Source organism: Rhinopithecus bieti, unplaced genomic scaffold, assembly GCF_001698545.2.
Source record: "Rhinopithecus bieti isolate Rb0 unplaced genomic scaffold, ASM169854v2 scaffold_3040, whole genome shotgun sequence".
Taxonomy (NCBI): domain Eukaryota; kingdom Metazoa; phylum Chordata; class Mammalia; order Primates; family Cercopithecidae; genus Rhinopithecus; species Rhinopithecus bieti.
Window position 1 is genome coordinate 10216246 of NW_016804657.1, and position 17723 is coordinate 10233968.

At 46.5% G+C, this 17723-nt stretch overlaps 1 protein-coding gene across 2 annotated transcripts in view; it reads left to right on the forward strand.

The window, feature by feature from the left end:
* The first annotated feature begins 2941 nt into the window (after positions 1-2941).
* Positions 2942-17723, forward strand: part of PHGDH (phosphoglycerate dehydrogenase) — a 31122-nt gene continuing 16340 nt past the window's right edge. For both annotated transcript variants that reach the window (XM_017869854.1, XM_017869855.1), the window contains exons 1-3: positions 2942-3384; positions 12357-12508; positions 14594-14659. In XM_017869854.1, the coding sequence (XP_017725343.1) occupies positions 3247-3384; positions 12357-12508; positions 14594-14659 (356 nt within the window). In that variant the 5' untranslated portion in view covers positions 2942-3246. The remainder of the gene's footprint in view (positions 3385-12356; positions 12509-14593; positions 14660-17723) is intronic.

Sequence of the window (17723 nt, forward strand, 5' to 3'; positions counted from 1 at the left end):
GATATGCCTGCTTTGTGAATGACAGTTCATTTTCTACATCTTAAAATATCTGTTTTATTTCTCATGATTTGAGTTTGGATATCATAGCTGGTCTCCAAGTAGAAAAACAGAGTTCCTACTCTCCTTCCTTTAACCCCATTAACTTTATCCTCAGAGTTACAGGCAGAGCAGCTGGACAGCTTGCAACCTTAGGTAGGGGTAGGTCCTGCCTTGACAGATTCGCTACAAACAAGGAAGCAGGAGCGTGTACATTATCTTAGGCTTCCAGCTTCGAAAGAGAGAGCCAAAAGGGGCTGGCCCGGGCACACACAAGGAACTTTTCCCCAAACTTCACTTATCAGAATGGTTTTCTCTTTAGTTTTCTCTTCACTCGTCAGAATGGGGTTGGGGCCAGAGGAAGGGAGAGAAGGAGGGGTCTGAGGAGAAGGACAGAACTGTTTTCCTAATACTTCCAAGTGGGCCAAAGTTCCTGTTTTATGGATGGATGCAATAACACAGGGAGAGGGAGAAATTTCCCCAACTCCAATCCTCAATTAGCAAAGAAAAACCCTCAGTTTGCAATTGATGTTGGAGATTCTGGGATGTAGTGGTGAGGGATATATCTGTATTGGCAGTATCAGGTCTCAGCCTGGCCAGCAACACAATTAATGATATCGCTTCTAAAACTCACTCGGTACCTCTGTACTAACTTTGGAGTCAAGTTTAAACTCCTCCTCAGGGCAAGGCCCTTCGTAAGCAACCCCTGGCCCCTCTGCAGTCTCACCTCCTGGTGTCCCACTGGCATCCCCCAACAGCCATGGTAGAGAAGACATGAACATGTTGCAACTCCTCACAACTTTAAGTCTTTGGAAATGTCATTTCTTCTCCTCCTGGCTAATTCATATTCAGCTCTCAAGATTAGGTGGTTAACCGTGAGCAGCTTCAAGGCAGGTTATGTTTTACCTATCTCTGTATCCTTGAGCCTCTCAAAGTAGCTGCCTTGAATGAGTTTCAAAATGTTAGCTGAAAGGCAACCTTGCTTGGAAATCTTCCTGGCACCTCAGGAGGTGGTTCTCCTCTTTGCTCCCAAAGCACTCCAGCACACCTGTATTTATAATTCTTAAACTATACCTTTTTAATTTTATTATTATTATTTTTTAGAGACAGGTCTCACTCTGTTGCCCAGGTTGGAGAGCAGTGGCACAATCATGGTTCACTGCAGCCTCGAACTCCTGGGCTCAAGCGATCCTCCTGTCTCAGCCTCCCAAGTAGATAGGAGTATAGCAGTGTGCCACCATGCCGGGGTACTCTTCTTAAAATGTTGTTTTTTTTTTCTTTTTGAGGAAAGAGTTTGTGTCTTATGTGTCACAGGGCCTAGCACATAGGAGACACTGGATAAATTAATTTTTGAATCAAACCTCTTCTGAGCCTTTGTGATGTGGAAGGCATGGTGCTAGGTACTACTGGGGGTATACAAAGTCGTGTCTCTGATCTTAAGGAAATGAGAGTCCATGGGGAACAAGACATGAAAAGTTCATAAATATATTCCTTAAGGCACTGTGAGATAACTTGAAGTTAATTCTACAGAAATTTAAAAGGAGAGAACATTTCTGACTCATGTAACAATTATCACACACCCTCCTTTTCACTTGGAAATGGACTCTTATCTGTTAATTATTTTCTTAATGGTTTAGAAGTGTCTTTTATTGTGTGTCTTGGATCTGTTTTAAAATAGGTGAGTCGTTAATAATAAATAAAGAAAACAGGTGATCAGGCTTAGGAGGCCCTCTGGGTTGTGCATTCAGACAGTATCCAAGAAGTTGGACTTGGTGTGAAGGGGTGGGATTACATGTTAGAGATAGCAGGGTTTAGATTCTACATAGAAAGGAAGCAGGCAGTGAGCCCTGGGAGGAGTTGAAGGAAAGCGGTTACAAAAATGGATGCTTCCCAAAGGCCCTCCATTAAGCCTCCTGGGATAGGTCTCCTGTCTGTCCTAGACCCCAGGGTACTGCTGGGCACTTCAAGGGAGGCAGATAATTTGAATACTCATGAGTCTTGGAATGTAGGAATAACAATTCATCTGAACAAGTAAACAAGATAGACAATTTTTCCCCCATTGGGAACATTGGGTCTAAAAATCTGATTTGTGCCTAGGAATTATCAGTATAGAATTTTCATTACTTTATAGAATTGATATCGCATAGTTATGTAGGATAAGGATCTAGCACTTGAGTTATGAATAGCTCAGGATGACACGACCCACAGTGGTTAGTTGGACTGAATATGTCCATAAAGCTGAATTCTAATTCAACTATGAGCATCTCTGATTCTGCTTCTAATTCTAGGTGACTTTAATCCCAAATTGAATTTTCTGACGTTTCTGTAAAATTGGACATAAGAGAGCACGTCGGTTATGGGGTTTAAACTAAAAGCAAAGTTTGCTTCTCCAGGGCAACGGAGAAGTGCCTCCTTGGTCAATTAAACCACACTGACATCCCGTTTTCCTTTTCTTCTTTTTCATAATTAGATAGGAAGTGGAGGGAAAGGAAATACATAACTTTAACAAAGTATGCCTAGTTTAAGTGTACCGGGTCCCCGCTCTTTTTATAAACTCATAATTCTCATTGCCTCACTAATTTGAAATTAATCACAGCTCCGTGGTGTCTCAGAAAGCTTCCTATTGCTTTTCACGACCTAACTTTCCACGTCTGTGTGCTTGGTACTCTAGGATGTCAGGTCACCAGAGGAAAGAGGATATATCTTTTTGATAGTCGAATTCCCTTCAACGTCTAGCACAGAGCCTTGCACATTTACCCACCCAAAAAAAAAAAAAAAAAATGCTTCTTAAGGAATTAATAAATGAATCCTTAGGAGGAAAAGTGAAAATGAAGGTTTTCTCTCACGATGAGAAGGTGTATTTCTCCGTTCATTTCAGATATGCATCAGCTAGTCAGCGTAAATTGTGCTTTTTATACGCTCACCAGGTGTAGGTAAGAGCTTTGGCTGAGATGGAGAAATTCATCGCGGGAGGATAATAAAGCGGGAGGGGATTTGGCAAGCTCAGAGCCGCGAGGAGGAGGCGGAGTCGCGGAGAGTTTGAGTATTTCCGTCCAATCAAAAGGAGACTGTAGGAGGAGGAGCGGGAGATGACGGGGGAGCGGGAGCTCAAGAATACTGCCCAGTTACTCCAGCTCGCCAGGCCGAACCGCAACTTCTTGACTTAGGTACTTCTACTCACAGCGGCAGATTCCGAGGCCAACTACAACAATGGCTTTTGCAAATCTGCGGAAAGTGCTCATCAGTGACAGCCTGGACCCTTGCTGCCGGAAAATCTTGCAAGATGGAGGGCTGCAGGTGGTGGAAAAGCAGAACCTTAGCAAAGAGGAGCTGATAGCCGAGCTGCAGGTAAGGCGAGCGAGAGAAAATTGAGGTCTCCAGGGCAACCTCCACGGGAAAAGGCTGACTGCACCCTGGCCATGGCGCTCCCCTCACGTGCCCCTGTATCAGTTAGTTCCGGGGCCTCCTGAGATTGGGGGGTAGAGGGGAACGGCGGCGGGGGGAGGCAGAAAGAGGGAAGAACAAACGGCGGCGAGAAGCAAACTTTGCTTTTAGTTTGCAACCGCGGCTTCCATGTTGGCATGCCCCTGCTAGCATTGCGAAGTGCAGGCTGCTCCAGCCGGTCCTGCAGGCTGCTCGCGGATGCCAGCGCGGGATGCCAGCGCGGCGCCCCAGTGCCTTCGCGCGCAGCTGTTCTGGCAGCCTCGGGCCGCCTCTTCCCCCACCCCACCCCCAACCGCTTCCTCGCGGGGGGATCGGGAGAGGGGGGCCAAAGTGGCTTCCTTGCGGAGAACCCAGGGACTGGCGATTCTTCCCAGCCAAGTTTTGGGCGACCCCGCCGATTCCAGCCTTCCTTGGCGGTGGGGGAGTCGGGGGACGGGGGGACGCTGGCAGAGTCCCAGCCAGTCTCGTGGCTGCTGGGGCAGCTGCAGGGGAAGGCAGCCCTCGTAAAGCAGCAAACACGTACCCGCCTCTCGTCTGATGCAAGACTGCTCCGTGCTTTCGCCGCCCCTCTGCCTCCTGGGAGCCTTCGGAGGAAAGGGGGACGGGCGGGGAGCGCTGGAGTCCAGATTTAGCCTCCTCCCCACCTTTGGTTTATCGCTGGTTGGGAGTGACCAGACTCGACTAGAATCCAATCCCAAACGCTCCCAGATGATTTATAGTCTTAGCAAATTTTTATCTCCGTTTGTTGTGATATATAATTAATCTACTTCCAGTCTTTATCTACCGTGTTTGAAAAGGCCTGCTGGGCTTGGTGGCCTTGTTCAGGATATTTATTTTGTGAACTCTTCACTCCAGTGCCTGCACTTTCGACCTCTGTAGTCGACCCAGCTGCCCAGTCTCTACCTCACCTCATCCGGTATATTCTCCCCCACCCTCCAAATCGCACAGCCGCCTTCTGCCAGCCTCAGCTCTGTCCACCACCTTCAGCCATCTCCTCCTCCGAGGACCCCTTAGACTGCAGAGGCTGCTGCTTTTGCTTTAGCTGTGCCACAACCACGTGGTCCTGGAAACTGCTTGGCTCTCTTTGTCTGCCTTTGTATCTGCTGGCATGGATGCTGTCACCATGGCATGGCACTATATCCAAGTATCCAGTCCTGCCCTGTACTCAGAAGAGTTTGGTCCCTGCCTTCAAAAAGTTTGTAGCCTGGTTAGGGAGCATGGCTAACACGCAGGAGACCGTTGAGCAGATGACACAGAGCATAGCCCCGAATTAGACCATCCAGCTCCCTAACCTCTGCCTGCTCCCCTGCTGGAAAAGAGAGAGAAGGGGCGGATCATCATGCACCGAATTGGTGGGCAAGAGCTCAGCACCTGAGTAGGCAGGCTTCTCACATCTGTCACCTCATTTCTTGTGTGAAATGGTATCAGTGGCTCTGGGGAACTACCAGAAAAGATAGTGGGGTGTCCTCCAGAACAGCCTCTGACTCTCACCTCCACCAGAGCTCCAAGTTGGGGAGAGGGTGGCAATCAAGGGCTTTCACCTCTCTAAAGGAAATTAGAAACTTGATACCCCAATGAGGGGGTGGGGATAGGGAGGGAGGAGGGCAGAATTGAGATGATTGGGAGGCCTCTTCCATAATGAGGGGTTGTTCCACGAAGTCAGGAATCAGCTGGGTGGATGCTGGGAATCTGGTGCTGAAACTTGGAGAACACTTTAAAGGCACTGAAAACTCTTGGCAGGAGAGGAGGGGTGTTTGTTGGCGAACTTGACTGCTGGGCATTGTTGGACTGTTTGGTGGGAGGGCTCAGCTTTGGTGTCTGTCTTTGCAACACGTTTGGTTCAGAATGCCAATTAATCTCCTTGGTCAGTCCACTGAAGGGCCCTCATTTCTACACTATGCCCTTTTATTCTGCATGAAGAGGTGTCTGGCATAGTGTTTCCTGCCCTCCCCCACTGAAATCTCTTTAATGCTGAAGGAAGCTTTGGCACCATTGCTAGAACCCGGCGTGGTGCTGGTTCGCACTGCCTTGTATTCTGGGCAGGCAGTCTCCTCTCACTCACCCCCTGGTCAGGAAGTATAATCATTCCTCCCTGCCCTTTCAGTGGTGCTTTTCAGACTTGAAGCAAGTCATAGTTCAGTTTAATGGGTCATGACTAGCATTTTAAAAAACAAAGTAGGAAATATGAGACAGCAATGCAGATAGTAAGGCCATAAGTATTGTTTCATGAATTTTGTTTCAATTATGTGTGTAGTTGTATGTGTGTGGTATGTGAGTATGAAATTACAACTTAAAAATGTGTTTCTTGGCCAGGCGTGGTGGTCCACGCCTGTAATCCCAGTGCTTTGTGGGGACCAAAGGAGGCAGGTCATTTGAACCGAGGAGGTTGAGATCAGACAGGGTAACATGGCAAAACCCTGTCTCTACACAAATACAAACATTAGCTAAGTGTCGTGCCACAAGCCTATAGTCTCAGCTACTGGGGAGCAGGGTGGAGGGCTGAGGCCCTGGTTGCTGTCACTCTTCCCAACCTGGTGCTTTGGTGGGAGGATCACTTGAGCATAGGAGGTTGAGGCTGCAGTGAGCCATGATCTCGCCATGCAGTCCATCCTGGGCAACAGAACTAGACCCTGTCCTGTCCCTCCACCAAAAAAGATGTGTTTCTTTCAATGAGTCTCAGTGAAAAAAGTTTGGAAAACGTTGGCTTAAAATAATAAAGCATCTTGTTTGGAACTCACGTCTTAAATATACCTAATATGCAGGAAAATATTTAAATAATATTACCATGTATCAGTAGCTTTTAAACTTTGACTGTGGCCCACAATAAGAAATTTGTTTTATGTCATAACTTAAACACTCATACATATGTGTACACACAGACACACACAAATTTTATGAAATACTTACTCTTTTTACATATGATGCATTCTGGTATTTTCTTCTGTTTCATTAAGTAGCATTGCTGGTCAGGACCACTAAACTAAACACTGGTAATGGTATTTAATTTACTGAAGCACATCCATATCTTCATATCAGAACTTTAAGAAAGATTAAGAAGGGAATAAATCTTTCCATGCAAGATTTCTTTTCAAAGCCTACTTAAAATAGCAAGTTCCCAGACTTTACACAGGATTTAGTTTGCAGAAGTTAAATAACCATCAAATTAATCAGGATCACACATCTTGTGCAGAACAGGGTAGACCTGCCTCCCCTATAGCTGGGGAACATGACCTGGACAGTGTCATTGTCTTGTCCTATGATTTAAGTCAGAGGCACAGCCATGCTAGAATTACTCCCAGGCCAAGCTTGTCCTCTTGGGAAAGGAAGCATGTGTGAACTTGAGGAATGGGAATGGGTTCCCACTGCTGAGTTAGCAGTTTGTCTGGAACAGCCATAAATCCAGCAGTTTTCTAGCTGAATAGCAGCTAAGGACAGGGGAGTGGGAGGACCTGTAGGAAGTATGGGAAGTGCCTGTTCCAGCCACAGTGCAGACACAGAAGCCACACGCAGAGGGCAGTGAACATCAGAATTTGGTGCTATGTAGAGAGAGACTTGCTTCCTCACCCAGGGAACGACAAAGAGGAGGAAGGATCTCTGGGCGCTGGAGAAGTTTTAATCGCAAACTGCAGAGGATGTGAGCGGATGCGTGCCTTTGGTTAGGGCTGTAGTTTGCATAAGTAGAGGACAGGAGCAGGCAGCTTGGGGGTGAGTTGTGGCATGAGGAGGGAAGGGGCCTGGGTGCAGGGGGTTTGAGGGTTCAGCAGGAGGTAGGTTGGATTCAGGCTGTCTGTGAATATGTGCTGATTGAATGAGTGGATAGAGTGGGTAGTTGAGGTTGTAAGAGGTCTTGGGAGCTCATTAATTCTGACTGGTGTGGGATATCTGGTTCTAATGTGGGACCAGGGTCTCCTGAGTGACAGTTTCTGCCCTTGGGACAGGTGAGACCTGATGCTCATCTGTAGGAGTCTGACTGGGGACTCCTAGATTCCCTGGCACCAAAGAAAGCTGGTTTCAGGGAAAAGTCCAGAGACTACAGCGTAAATCTTCACAAGGGAGATCCATCCAGAGAGGCCGTGCTCATGAAAGGAAAAATAGTGCTGTTTCTGTGCTTGTTCAGGGGCTACAAGAGTGGGTGGACTTTGAGGAGTTTGCATGCTCTCCAGCTAGTGTTGTCAGTGGGGAGTAGGTTTGCAAGGTTTGAGGAGCATTGTGGCAGCTTTGGAGAGAGCATTGAAGAAGGCTGGACCCTTAAGGCCCAACGGAATGATCGGGTAGAGCCTCTGGAGCAGGACTGGGCCTGAGATGTGGGCTCTGGAACTTGATGCTAAAGAGACAAGATGACAAGATAGATGACTCTGGGTGGTCCCTTCTCCTCTTGCTCCATGCCTGCTTCTTGTCGGTTGAACTTTGACTTTTGGTCCTGGCTGACCACTTGAAAGGAGGTTGTGTTTCCTCAGTGTGTTACCAATTATCTAAGGTGTCATTGCTGGCTGCAAAGAAATGCCCATTAAAATGTGCGTACCCACTTTTGTCCAGTTGCCCTCCAAAAGGCCGTGCAGTGTACACTCCTGTTTCCCTCCATGCTCACCAATGTTGAATATTATTCATTTTCTTTTTGCCAAAATGATGCCCGAAAATATCACATTTAAAAATGTATATTGCCTTGATATCTAGTGTTGAAGAGTCTGTAAACTAGTGAGACTAGTGACCACTTTGTAGTTCTTCTGTGCATTGCCTATTTATAGATTTACCTACTTTTTATTGTGTTCTTTATCCTTTAAAAAAGTTGATTTGTGGCGCATGCCTATAATCCCAACTACCCGGGAGGCTGAAGCAGGAGAATCACTTGAACCTGGGAGGCGGCGGTTGCAGTGAGCCGAGATCGTGCCATTGCACTCCAGCCCGGGCAATAAGAGCGAAACTCTGTCTCAAAAAAAAAAAAAAAAAAAAAAAAAAAAAAAAAAAAAAAAAGTTGATTTGTAGGAATTCCTTCACTTTTGGCAATGAATCTGTTCTGTTACATATGGTGAAAGGCGTTTTCTCTGCATATCAGGACCACTACTTGCCTTTGTTTATGGGATCTTTTTCCATGCAGAAGTGTAAAATTTGAATGTAACTGAATTCATCAATATTTTCTTCCAGTGTTTCTGGGATTTGTGCCTTGTTTATGAAAGGTTTACCCAATCCCAGTCATAAAAATATCCCGACATTTTCTTCTAATGCTTGTATTTTAAAATTCTTTAATTCATCTGGATTTTTAAACATCTGAAGTGAGGTAGCCATCTATTATTTTTCTTCCTGAATTTTCGTAACACTATTTCTTGTTTAGTTCTTCCTTTCCCCATCAGTTTGAGTTCTACTTTTTATTTTCTAAATTCTCACTTATTCTGTCTGGTGTCTATTTAGTTCTGTTGACTGATTTGTCAATTTCTGAACATGTTTTTCCTGCTTTTTTTCAACTTCTTTTAATAAGATTTTTGAAAATCCTTGAGCACTCTTGGAAATAGAGCTTATGCCTCCTTATCGCAGTCAAAGGAAGGGATTTCTGATGGGCGATATTCAGGCATGTGAAGTGTTAAAGTTATTTGGGAAGGAGGGTGAAGGTGTGAGGATGGGGGACTGATGAGGGTGGTTTCTATGGGCCTCTCGTCACTGAATTCATTTATTCAATGGAAGTGTATAAAACACTTCATTGTGAAGTACCAACTGTGAGCTTGCCTACAGGCCACAGGCAACTTGCTCTTCTTGACACAGGCATTTGTGCCTATTTCTATTATCCCTCAGTAGGCAGGCTGGCTGGGAAGAGCAGGTCACCAGAAGATCCAGGGACCTTTGTTAGGGAGCTTCTGCCATCTTGGAGAAGCCACATGATTTCTGGCAGTGTCTCTCCTGGTTTAGGTGTCTAAATGCTGTTTTTGGAAGGTAGTTGGAACTTGGACTTTGGTACTCAACAGATTTGGACTTGATTCCAGCTTCTGCCATATGCTAGCCAAATGAGTTCAGCAAGTTCTCTAAATTCTTTGTCAATTTGCTTGTCTGTACTATAGGGATAATTGCAATGTCTGTCCTAGGATTGTTGTGAAGCACAGTAAAGCTGGACGTAAAGTACTTGCTCAAAAACTGGTAGCTATTGTTACTAGTAAATCTCTCCAACGGATTTTACGGTTTGGTTTTTGCACCTAACTGGCCATTGCCTTGGCTCTGGCCTTATCTTCTTGACATCTTGGCAGGTCCACCCACTCTTCTTCAGTTACAGACTCAGAGTTAGCCAGTGGCAATGACTTTCCAGTTCTTGGCTGGTTTTTGATCTGTAAGAGTGACCTTGGGCAGGTTACCTCTCAAAGCCTCTGTTTCTTCATCTGGAAAGTGGGATAATTATACCCCTTCTCCTTGGAGTTGTGGAGAGAATAATGTAAAGCAACTACTGGTGTAATGCCTGGTACCCAGCAGGGGCTCGATAAATGGTTTATGTGCTGGTGAGGCTGGTACTATGGATATGTGGTATAGAGTAGATAAAGTTTTAATACAAAATCCCTGCATTAGGCATAGAAGATATAACTAAGGAGACCAAACTGCAGGTCTAAGAGAGGACAACTAGATATAAAACATATATTGGTGATCACAACAAAAATGGTGGGGTGTAGGGGCAGTAACAGTTAGTTCAGGGTTGTTGGCAAATGTTTCCTGAAAGATAACTTTATTGTGCCTTAAAAAGTCAGTAAAGTGTGTCCAGGCAGGGAAATCCTTTTCTTTGGAGCCTGTGTGGTGGACCTGAATGTGAAAAAGATGTCAGTATCCTGTTTTCTGCCTGGCTTGGCTGATACTTAACTAGACTGCTATCAGGGGAAATCAGAGTACCTCCAGGTGCTCACCTGGTGTTGGCCTCAGTTTTGGGGCAGTCAGCACTGAGGTGGCTTCTGTTTGGTTCCTCTAAGCCCTGGGTGCCCATGTGACTTGTATAAACCTAGGTCATAATTAGTTTAGCATAATGCCAGATACATACATAGCAGGCATCCAATAAAATGAAGAAAGAGAAGTACCAGGGAGGGGAAGGGGAAGTGGGTGGGCTTAACTCTGTTGGCCTTCAGTTTTTCTTCTGTAAAATGGGGTTGGACCAGATGCTGGGGAACATTTCTTCAAATCTCCCACTCTGAGGCTCTACTTCAGAACCTCAGCCATAAAAGGGCTTGGAGTGTCTTCCAGGTAGCCTGCATGTTTCTCTCTGCTGGTAGGCACAGCCCCCAAGCAGTGAGGATACGTGATGCATAAACACCTGCTGAGGAATCGTTCTACTATTGCCCTTGAACAATTATTCCAGTATTTAGAAGCTCTTAAGGCTTAAATATTCTATGCAGCAACCTAAGCATCATTCCTCTTCTCTTCTCAGTGGAGGTAAAATTACCCATGGCTCTCCTTACATTTACTGTGTCCATATTTGCTCCTGTGCTCTAGGCTTCTGCACGACAAACACAATGTGGGCCCTTACCCTAGGAGCCAACTTCTCATGGCCTTTCCCTGTCTCCAGAATCCATGCAGTGGGAATGAAGGGAAGAGAAGGTTTTCATGGGATCCAGCTGAGAGCTCTATGGGGAAAATGGATCTGAGGAGCCATTTCTTTTATTTTACAGATAAGAGAGTAGGGGTATAGAAGGAGGTGAATTACCACAGTGAGCCACCCATTGTTGGCAGACTTAGGATTAGAACTCTGTTTTCCTGATTCCTAGCTTGGTGCTTTTGCAAGTACACTTGCTGCTTTCTCACTGGCCTGGGGTCTGCCACTTTGGGACAGAGTGTGGACTTGCTCACCTGCTCCATTTCTTAGAGATTCTCATTCTTTGAGCAAGAATATTCTTATTCTGGAAAGAACCACATACCACAGGATTCTGGGTGAACGTAAGGAAGATGGTCTTGGGGATCTAACTCCGCTCACGTATAGTGGCTGTGATGAATTCAGTGTCTTATTTTTCGCATATGTATATTTTTAGTCTAATATTGCCTGGGTGTCTAAGCAAGCCTAGATGAATTTAATTGCTCTCCTTCTTCCCCTGCCCCTCTTCCTTTGGTCTCTTTTTTAGGAAATGTTTTTCTTTCAACATTTCATTTCATTCATTATTTACTCATTCAGCCAACCAACATTTATTGAGTGCCTTCCCTGTGTCAGAGACAGGGGCTTACAAGGTAGAATTTGATCCCACCTCTGCCCTTCAGTAGCTTAGTGTCTAATGGAAGCAGTGATGTTCATTAAGCATGGCCAGATACTGTGCTAGGTGCTATACCTGTTCTCTCTTGCTTCCTCCTCACACACTTGAGGAAGCCAAAGCTGATTCATAGCTGGGAAGGCAGGGGCCTTGGATATGAACCCAGGCCTGACCAATGGCAGAACCTATCAGATGTGTGCACTGATGACATTGCCTTTCTTTCTTTGGATATATCAAAATCAGTCAGCATATAGGAACTCCCATTTTGAGCAAGCAGTGTGCAGGAATGATAGGGTATACAGAGAGGAACAGGAAATGGCCCCTGACTTCCAGCATGTGTCTGATGGACATCCAGGCTACAGGCATCATGGTGCTGTCTAGAGAGATGAGCCAGGTGCCCAGAGCCCATGGGCCAACGCTGCCCTTTCCTGAGCATGCCAAACAAAGCACTTGGTGTGTTAGAGGCACAGTCTCCTCCACTCTTAGTAAAAATCAGCGTGAGTCCTAGCCCACATTTCCCTAGTGAATATACCAAAGATGTCTGTGAGCTGGCAGTCATCAGTGACTTCCTAAGGTTCTGGGAATGCATCTCTTACTTAGGAGTAAGCAATGATGTGCCTGAGGCTTTAGGAGTTCTCACAGAATGACTTTCTGGACCCACATGTTTTTCTGCTTCAGGACTGTGAAGGCCTTATTGTTCGCTCTGCCACCAAGGTGACCGCTGATGTCATCAACGCAGCTGAGAAACTCCAGGTGGTGGGCAGGGCTGGCACAGGTGTGGACAATGTGGATCTGGAGGCTGCAACAAGGAAGGGCGTCTTGGTTATGAAGTAAGTCATGGAAGCTGCGGGGGGGGGCGGGCGGTGGTGAGTGAGGAGACTGACCACACCACGGGAGAAAAAACTCACTTGAGAGAAAGCTGAGTCCATTGGAAGGGCTTCCAGAAGGATGCCTGGTCTAGGGCCTGCATGGTCAACACACACAGCATAGTGATTCCAAGGTTTTTGGAAGGCAGCTATGCTCACCACTACATCACCAATACCATCAGGGGGTTCCAGAGTTTTTGAAATTGAGAGTCCCTGCATAATCTCAAAATGTTTCACGGACCCACTCCATGCGCAGTGCTTGCACCTCTGCGACCTGGTTCAGGAATCGGAAAGTCAGTGAATTCATCTGCATTTCCTGCTCCCACCCAGCCCCCTCTGCCTCTCTTAATGCTGTTTGTGGCAGGGTTTTGTCAGCTCTACTGTACTGTGCTTGTACAGAGGCACAACCTTTGCTAGTAGACTAATGACTAGAATCCTTGCCCTCCCCACTTCCCTGCCACCTTCTGGAGCTAAGACACTAGTTTCTCTTTCAGTGCTCTAGGGCAAGAGGAGAAGGGTCCCCTTTAAAGCTGTTTCAGCAAAAGCACAGGGGCAGTGGTCATCAGCACGCCAGTGCTGTACTGTACCTGTCTGTCACTTAGAAGGTATGGCAAGGCCATCCGCAGGCTTCTTTGTCCTTAAGACTTTTCTCTTCTCTTGGGGACTTCATTGTCCTTAAGACCCTTCCCCTCCCCTGCGCTGCACTTGCCCCTGTAGGGTAGAGGTTAATTGGTCACCTGACTGAGATCAATATTCAACAGTAGAAATGTTAAACGATAACCCATCCCACATTCTTGCCTTGGACCCAGAGGCAGCCGGGCCTCAGCCTCTGCACCTCTCCTTGCTCCCCCATACAGCCTGTCCTCTGTGGGAGGATGAGAAGCCAGGTGGTTTTGCAGACAGACAACTCTGAGAGTCCCTTTATCTTATACAGGATCTCTTGACTTTTTCGTCTTGTAACCTTATTAGCCTTCGTTCCAGAGATGAAAAAGACAGACTCAGCAGGGGAATAATCAGGGTGAACACATATACGAAGTTCTTTCAAAAACCAAAAAAGCCTTTGAGAAAAGAAAAATAGTTTTGTGGGTTGCCACCTCTATTCTTTTTTCTATAAAATGGGCGGAGTCTGCATTGCCCTGTGACTTAGGGTGTGAGGAGGCTTTCTCGGTTCAGAACTTGTTGAGAAATAGAAAGAGTAGTCAGACAGGCGGAGATTACTAATAAAAGCTAGGTTGGGGCTGGGTGTGGGGGCTCACACCTGTAATCCCAGCACTTTGGAAGGCTAAGGTGGGAGGATCACTTGGGCCCAGGAGTTCGAGACCAGCCTGGGCAACAAAGTGAGACCCGCCCCCATCTCTACAAAAATACAAAAAAAAAAAAAAAAAAAAAAAAAAAATAGCTAGGTATGTTGGCACCAGCCTGTAGTCTCAGCAACTAAGAAGGCTGAGCTGGAAGGATCGCTTGAGCCCTGGGAAGTCAAGACTGCAGTGAGCTGTGAACATGCCAGTGCACTCCAGCCTGGGTGACAGAGCGAGGCCCTGTCAAAAAAAAAAAAAAAAAAAGAAGAAAAAAAAAAAAAGTCAGGTTGGGTAACTTGATGAAGATATGCAAGCAATGGGCTGAGCCCTGAATTTAAGAGACTCGGCCTTGGTAAGATCAATGGTAAGAGCAGCAGGGAATTTGTGCTTTCTGGAGGCAGGTAAATCCTAAAATAGGACAAAGAAAAGGGCTAAACCACACACAAATCTGATCATATGAGACACTTCTCTGCCTTGGGAGAAGTGAGTGTTTGGGTAGAGAGAAGCCAGATATGTTTCTGTAATGGCAGTCCCTCTGCAGGGAAACATGAAGCCAGGGGAAGGGGGTTTCTTTCCAGCCCTTATCTTAAAACAAGAGTACATCAGAGAGCTCTGGACAGTGGACAGTGGCGTGGTCAGCTCATGGAGCAGGAGAGAGCAAGCACAGCCCGTACTCAAGGCTTTCTCGTGGGGCAGGAGTGGGAATGCTGGGTCTGTGACCATTGATGTCCCCCTTATTTTTTATCGTTAGCACCCCCAATGGGAACAGCCTCAGTGCCGCAGAACTCACTTGTGGGATGATCATGTGCCTGGCCAGGTAAGTCCCTGACTTCTCAGCAAAACTCGTCTCTCTGATATGCCAATTATTACCATTTGCCAAGCAAACAGACCCAGAAAAACTTAGAAACATTTTATCTCGGCGACGTGCAGACTGCTAAGAAAGTGACATGCAGACTGCAAAGAACCTTTAAGGCCATCAGGTCCTCTATTCAACACTCATTACACAGGTTCCCTAGCGCACAAAGGTGCACTTCTCTTTACTCATGTTCTATTCTCCGTGCAGCAGACACTCTGCCTTCTCTAGCCTCCAACTCTTGCAAATGTTCTCCATACCCTGCTGCTTGGAGATAACAAGGAAGGATGCTCCAGGCAGCAGGGTATGGACAGCTTCTAGGTACCCTCTGCTTACTTTTCAAGATTAAACTTCAATATTAATTTATCCAAGAAGCTCTCTGGCTTCCCCAGCTAGACTATGTCCCTCTCTGATTCCCCTGGCCCTCAGGGCTTATCTCTGCAACTGCCCTTACAAATCTGTATTGTAATAGACTGGAGTAAGAACCTGCTTCAGGGTCCCTGTGTGTTCCTGTGGGTTCATAACGCAATGGAACTCAAATGGGCAAGACTCTTGCTCTTCTAGCAGGAGTCCCAGGCCTCTTGAGTGGATGGGGCAGCCTAGAAATCAAATGGATATGGCACAGAATGTGCTTGAGTCTCAGTATGTCGGTTAGTAATTTGGCAAAATTGATTGCATGGAGCACTTCTGTTGAACAGGCAATTCAAGCATTTATGTGGTCAAGGGGAAGAACAAGCCTCCCAATAAACAGGGGAGGAAGCTGTTCTAGATCCCTTTGAAGCTCCATGGATTCCCTCCACCAGGGGACATAGGCATCAAGCACTCCTTGTTTGTCTTCCCGGTCCTGAAACTTTCTGGGACCAAGAAATTACTTTTCCCACGGCAAGACCTGCTTTCCCTCCTGCTGGAGGAGGATCTGGAGGAGTTTACCTCTGCTCTAACTCCTCCCCACAGTTTCCATCTGAGCTATCTGGTATTCACTGATATTCACTGGTAGGTGAAGGGAGGCAGTAGGGGGAAAGGAGAAACAGGGATAGCTTACACAGCAGTAGGGTCTCAGCCTAGAAGGGGCTCCCAAGCTGGCAGCCTGGTTCTCCCAGAACACCTAGGCTGAGTGTCTCTGCCCCTGGAGAAGTATAGAAACCTGGTGTCCTGGCTTCACTTTAGCTATTACCTTCAGTGATTGTTTTTTTTTGTTTGTTTGTTTGTTTGTTTGTTTTGTTTTGTTTTTTTTGTTGTTGTTGTTTTTTTGAGTAAGGGAAAAGATCTCAGTGTGGCTTTCTAATTAATTACCTCAATTTTTTTCTGGAGTTGGAAGGAAAGGATTGGGAGCCAGCAATACTTTCCCTCCTTTTCCAGGACGAGCTTTGTTTAAAGGAATCGGTGAAGTGCTGTGGTTTAAAAGAAGCTCCCCATTGTCAACGGCTTACCATGCCTTCACTCATCAAAGGTGCATCAAAACTAGGAAATACACACACCCTATTGGGAGGGAATATGTTCGTTTCATCAGGCTGTTCCTAGCAGGGAGGACTGTAGGAGAGAGTGGATGCTGTATGTAGACTGTACAGGGTTGGGCAATGTGGGTGGAGAGCAGGCGTGGCCGGGCCCCACAGTAGTGACTTTGAGCTGATGGTGGAGGCTCGTGAGGTGCAGAAGAACAGCACACAGAAAAGAAGAAAGGAGAGAATCAACAAATGTAGATTTCACCATTTTTGCCTGCTTTACCATCTCTTCCTCTAGTAAGTCAGGCCAGCAACCATTTAATTGTTGTGAGGCCCCTCGCCCACATTAGAGTCCTCTCCAGTCTGGCCTGATAAGGATTCCAAAGTGTTGAAACCTGGAGAGGCTCCATGATCAGCTGGGGGCAGCAGCCAGAGAAAGGGTTTAGGGATTTCTTGTGTTCTGTGGTGTCGCATTTATACATCTTAGATAGCACTGTGGAGTCTGCTGGGAATAAAATAGGATGTGAGGGAGAGGAGAGAGGGGCCAGGTAGGGGCTCTATCTCACTAGGTAAAAGGCATTTTATCAGACAAGCTTTCCCAAAAAGTGAATGGTTTCTCAAGGCAAGTCCCTGTCCTTATTATCCACCTGGTGGGTCAGAGCAGTGAGGTGAATGTAGCTTGTCCCCCATGTGGCTTGGTACTGAAGTTCTTCTGAGTTTACCCATTAAGATGGTGCGCCTCTGTGATTGAGGAGGACAGACTCCACCTTCAGCCTTACCCTCAGATGGAGATCGATGTCCTGGTGATGTGTAGAGATGAGAGAATGTTTTTGTGTTAGAAGTTAGTGAAGTGAAAGCACAGAAGTAGCGTCTTGAGATTTCTCTTTACCCACGCTCGCTCACTCCGAGGTTTTTGGCAGCAGGTTAAAGGCCTACATTTAAGTATTCAGGAGACTGGCCGTGCTGGGGTTGACTTTGCTGGCTTTGAATCTGTTCACGTGCCTCCAGTTGGGTGATCTGGGGTGAATTGTTTAACGCTCAGTGCCTCCCTCCATGCAGCTGTGAATATTAGAGGAGTTAATGTGTGTCTAAACATTTACTTTAGGATGTCTAAAATAGAGAAAGTGCTCCTTCAACATTCTCATTTCTTCCTTTTTGGCCTCCAGAGATGTGTTGATGACCCATGCCCACAGGACATATATCGCCCTTTCACCTCTAACGTTGCCCTAATTGCCACTTCCTCTGTCTCCTCCAGAAAACACAGACTTCCATCTGAACTAATAGGAGACGGGCTGTGAAGTGTGTGTGTGTGTGTGTGTGTGTGTGTGTGTGTGTGTGTGTGTGTTTTGGTGGTGGTGGGACAGGAAGGTGGTGTGGATGTTTAAAAATGTTGGGACCGGCCGGGCGCGGTGGCTCAAGCCTGTAATCCCAGCACTTTGGGAGGCCGAGACGGGCGGATCACGAGGTCAGGAGATCGAGACCATCCTGGCTAACACGGTAAAACCCCGTCTCTACTAAAAGACAAAAAAAACCTAGCCGGGCGAGGTGGCGGGCGCCTTGTATTCCCAGCTCCTCCGTCGGCTGAG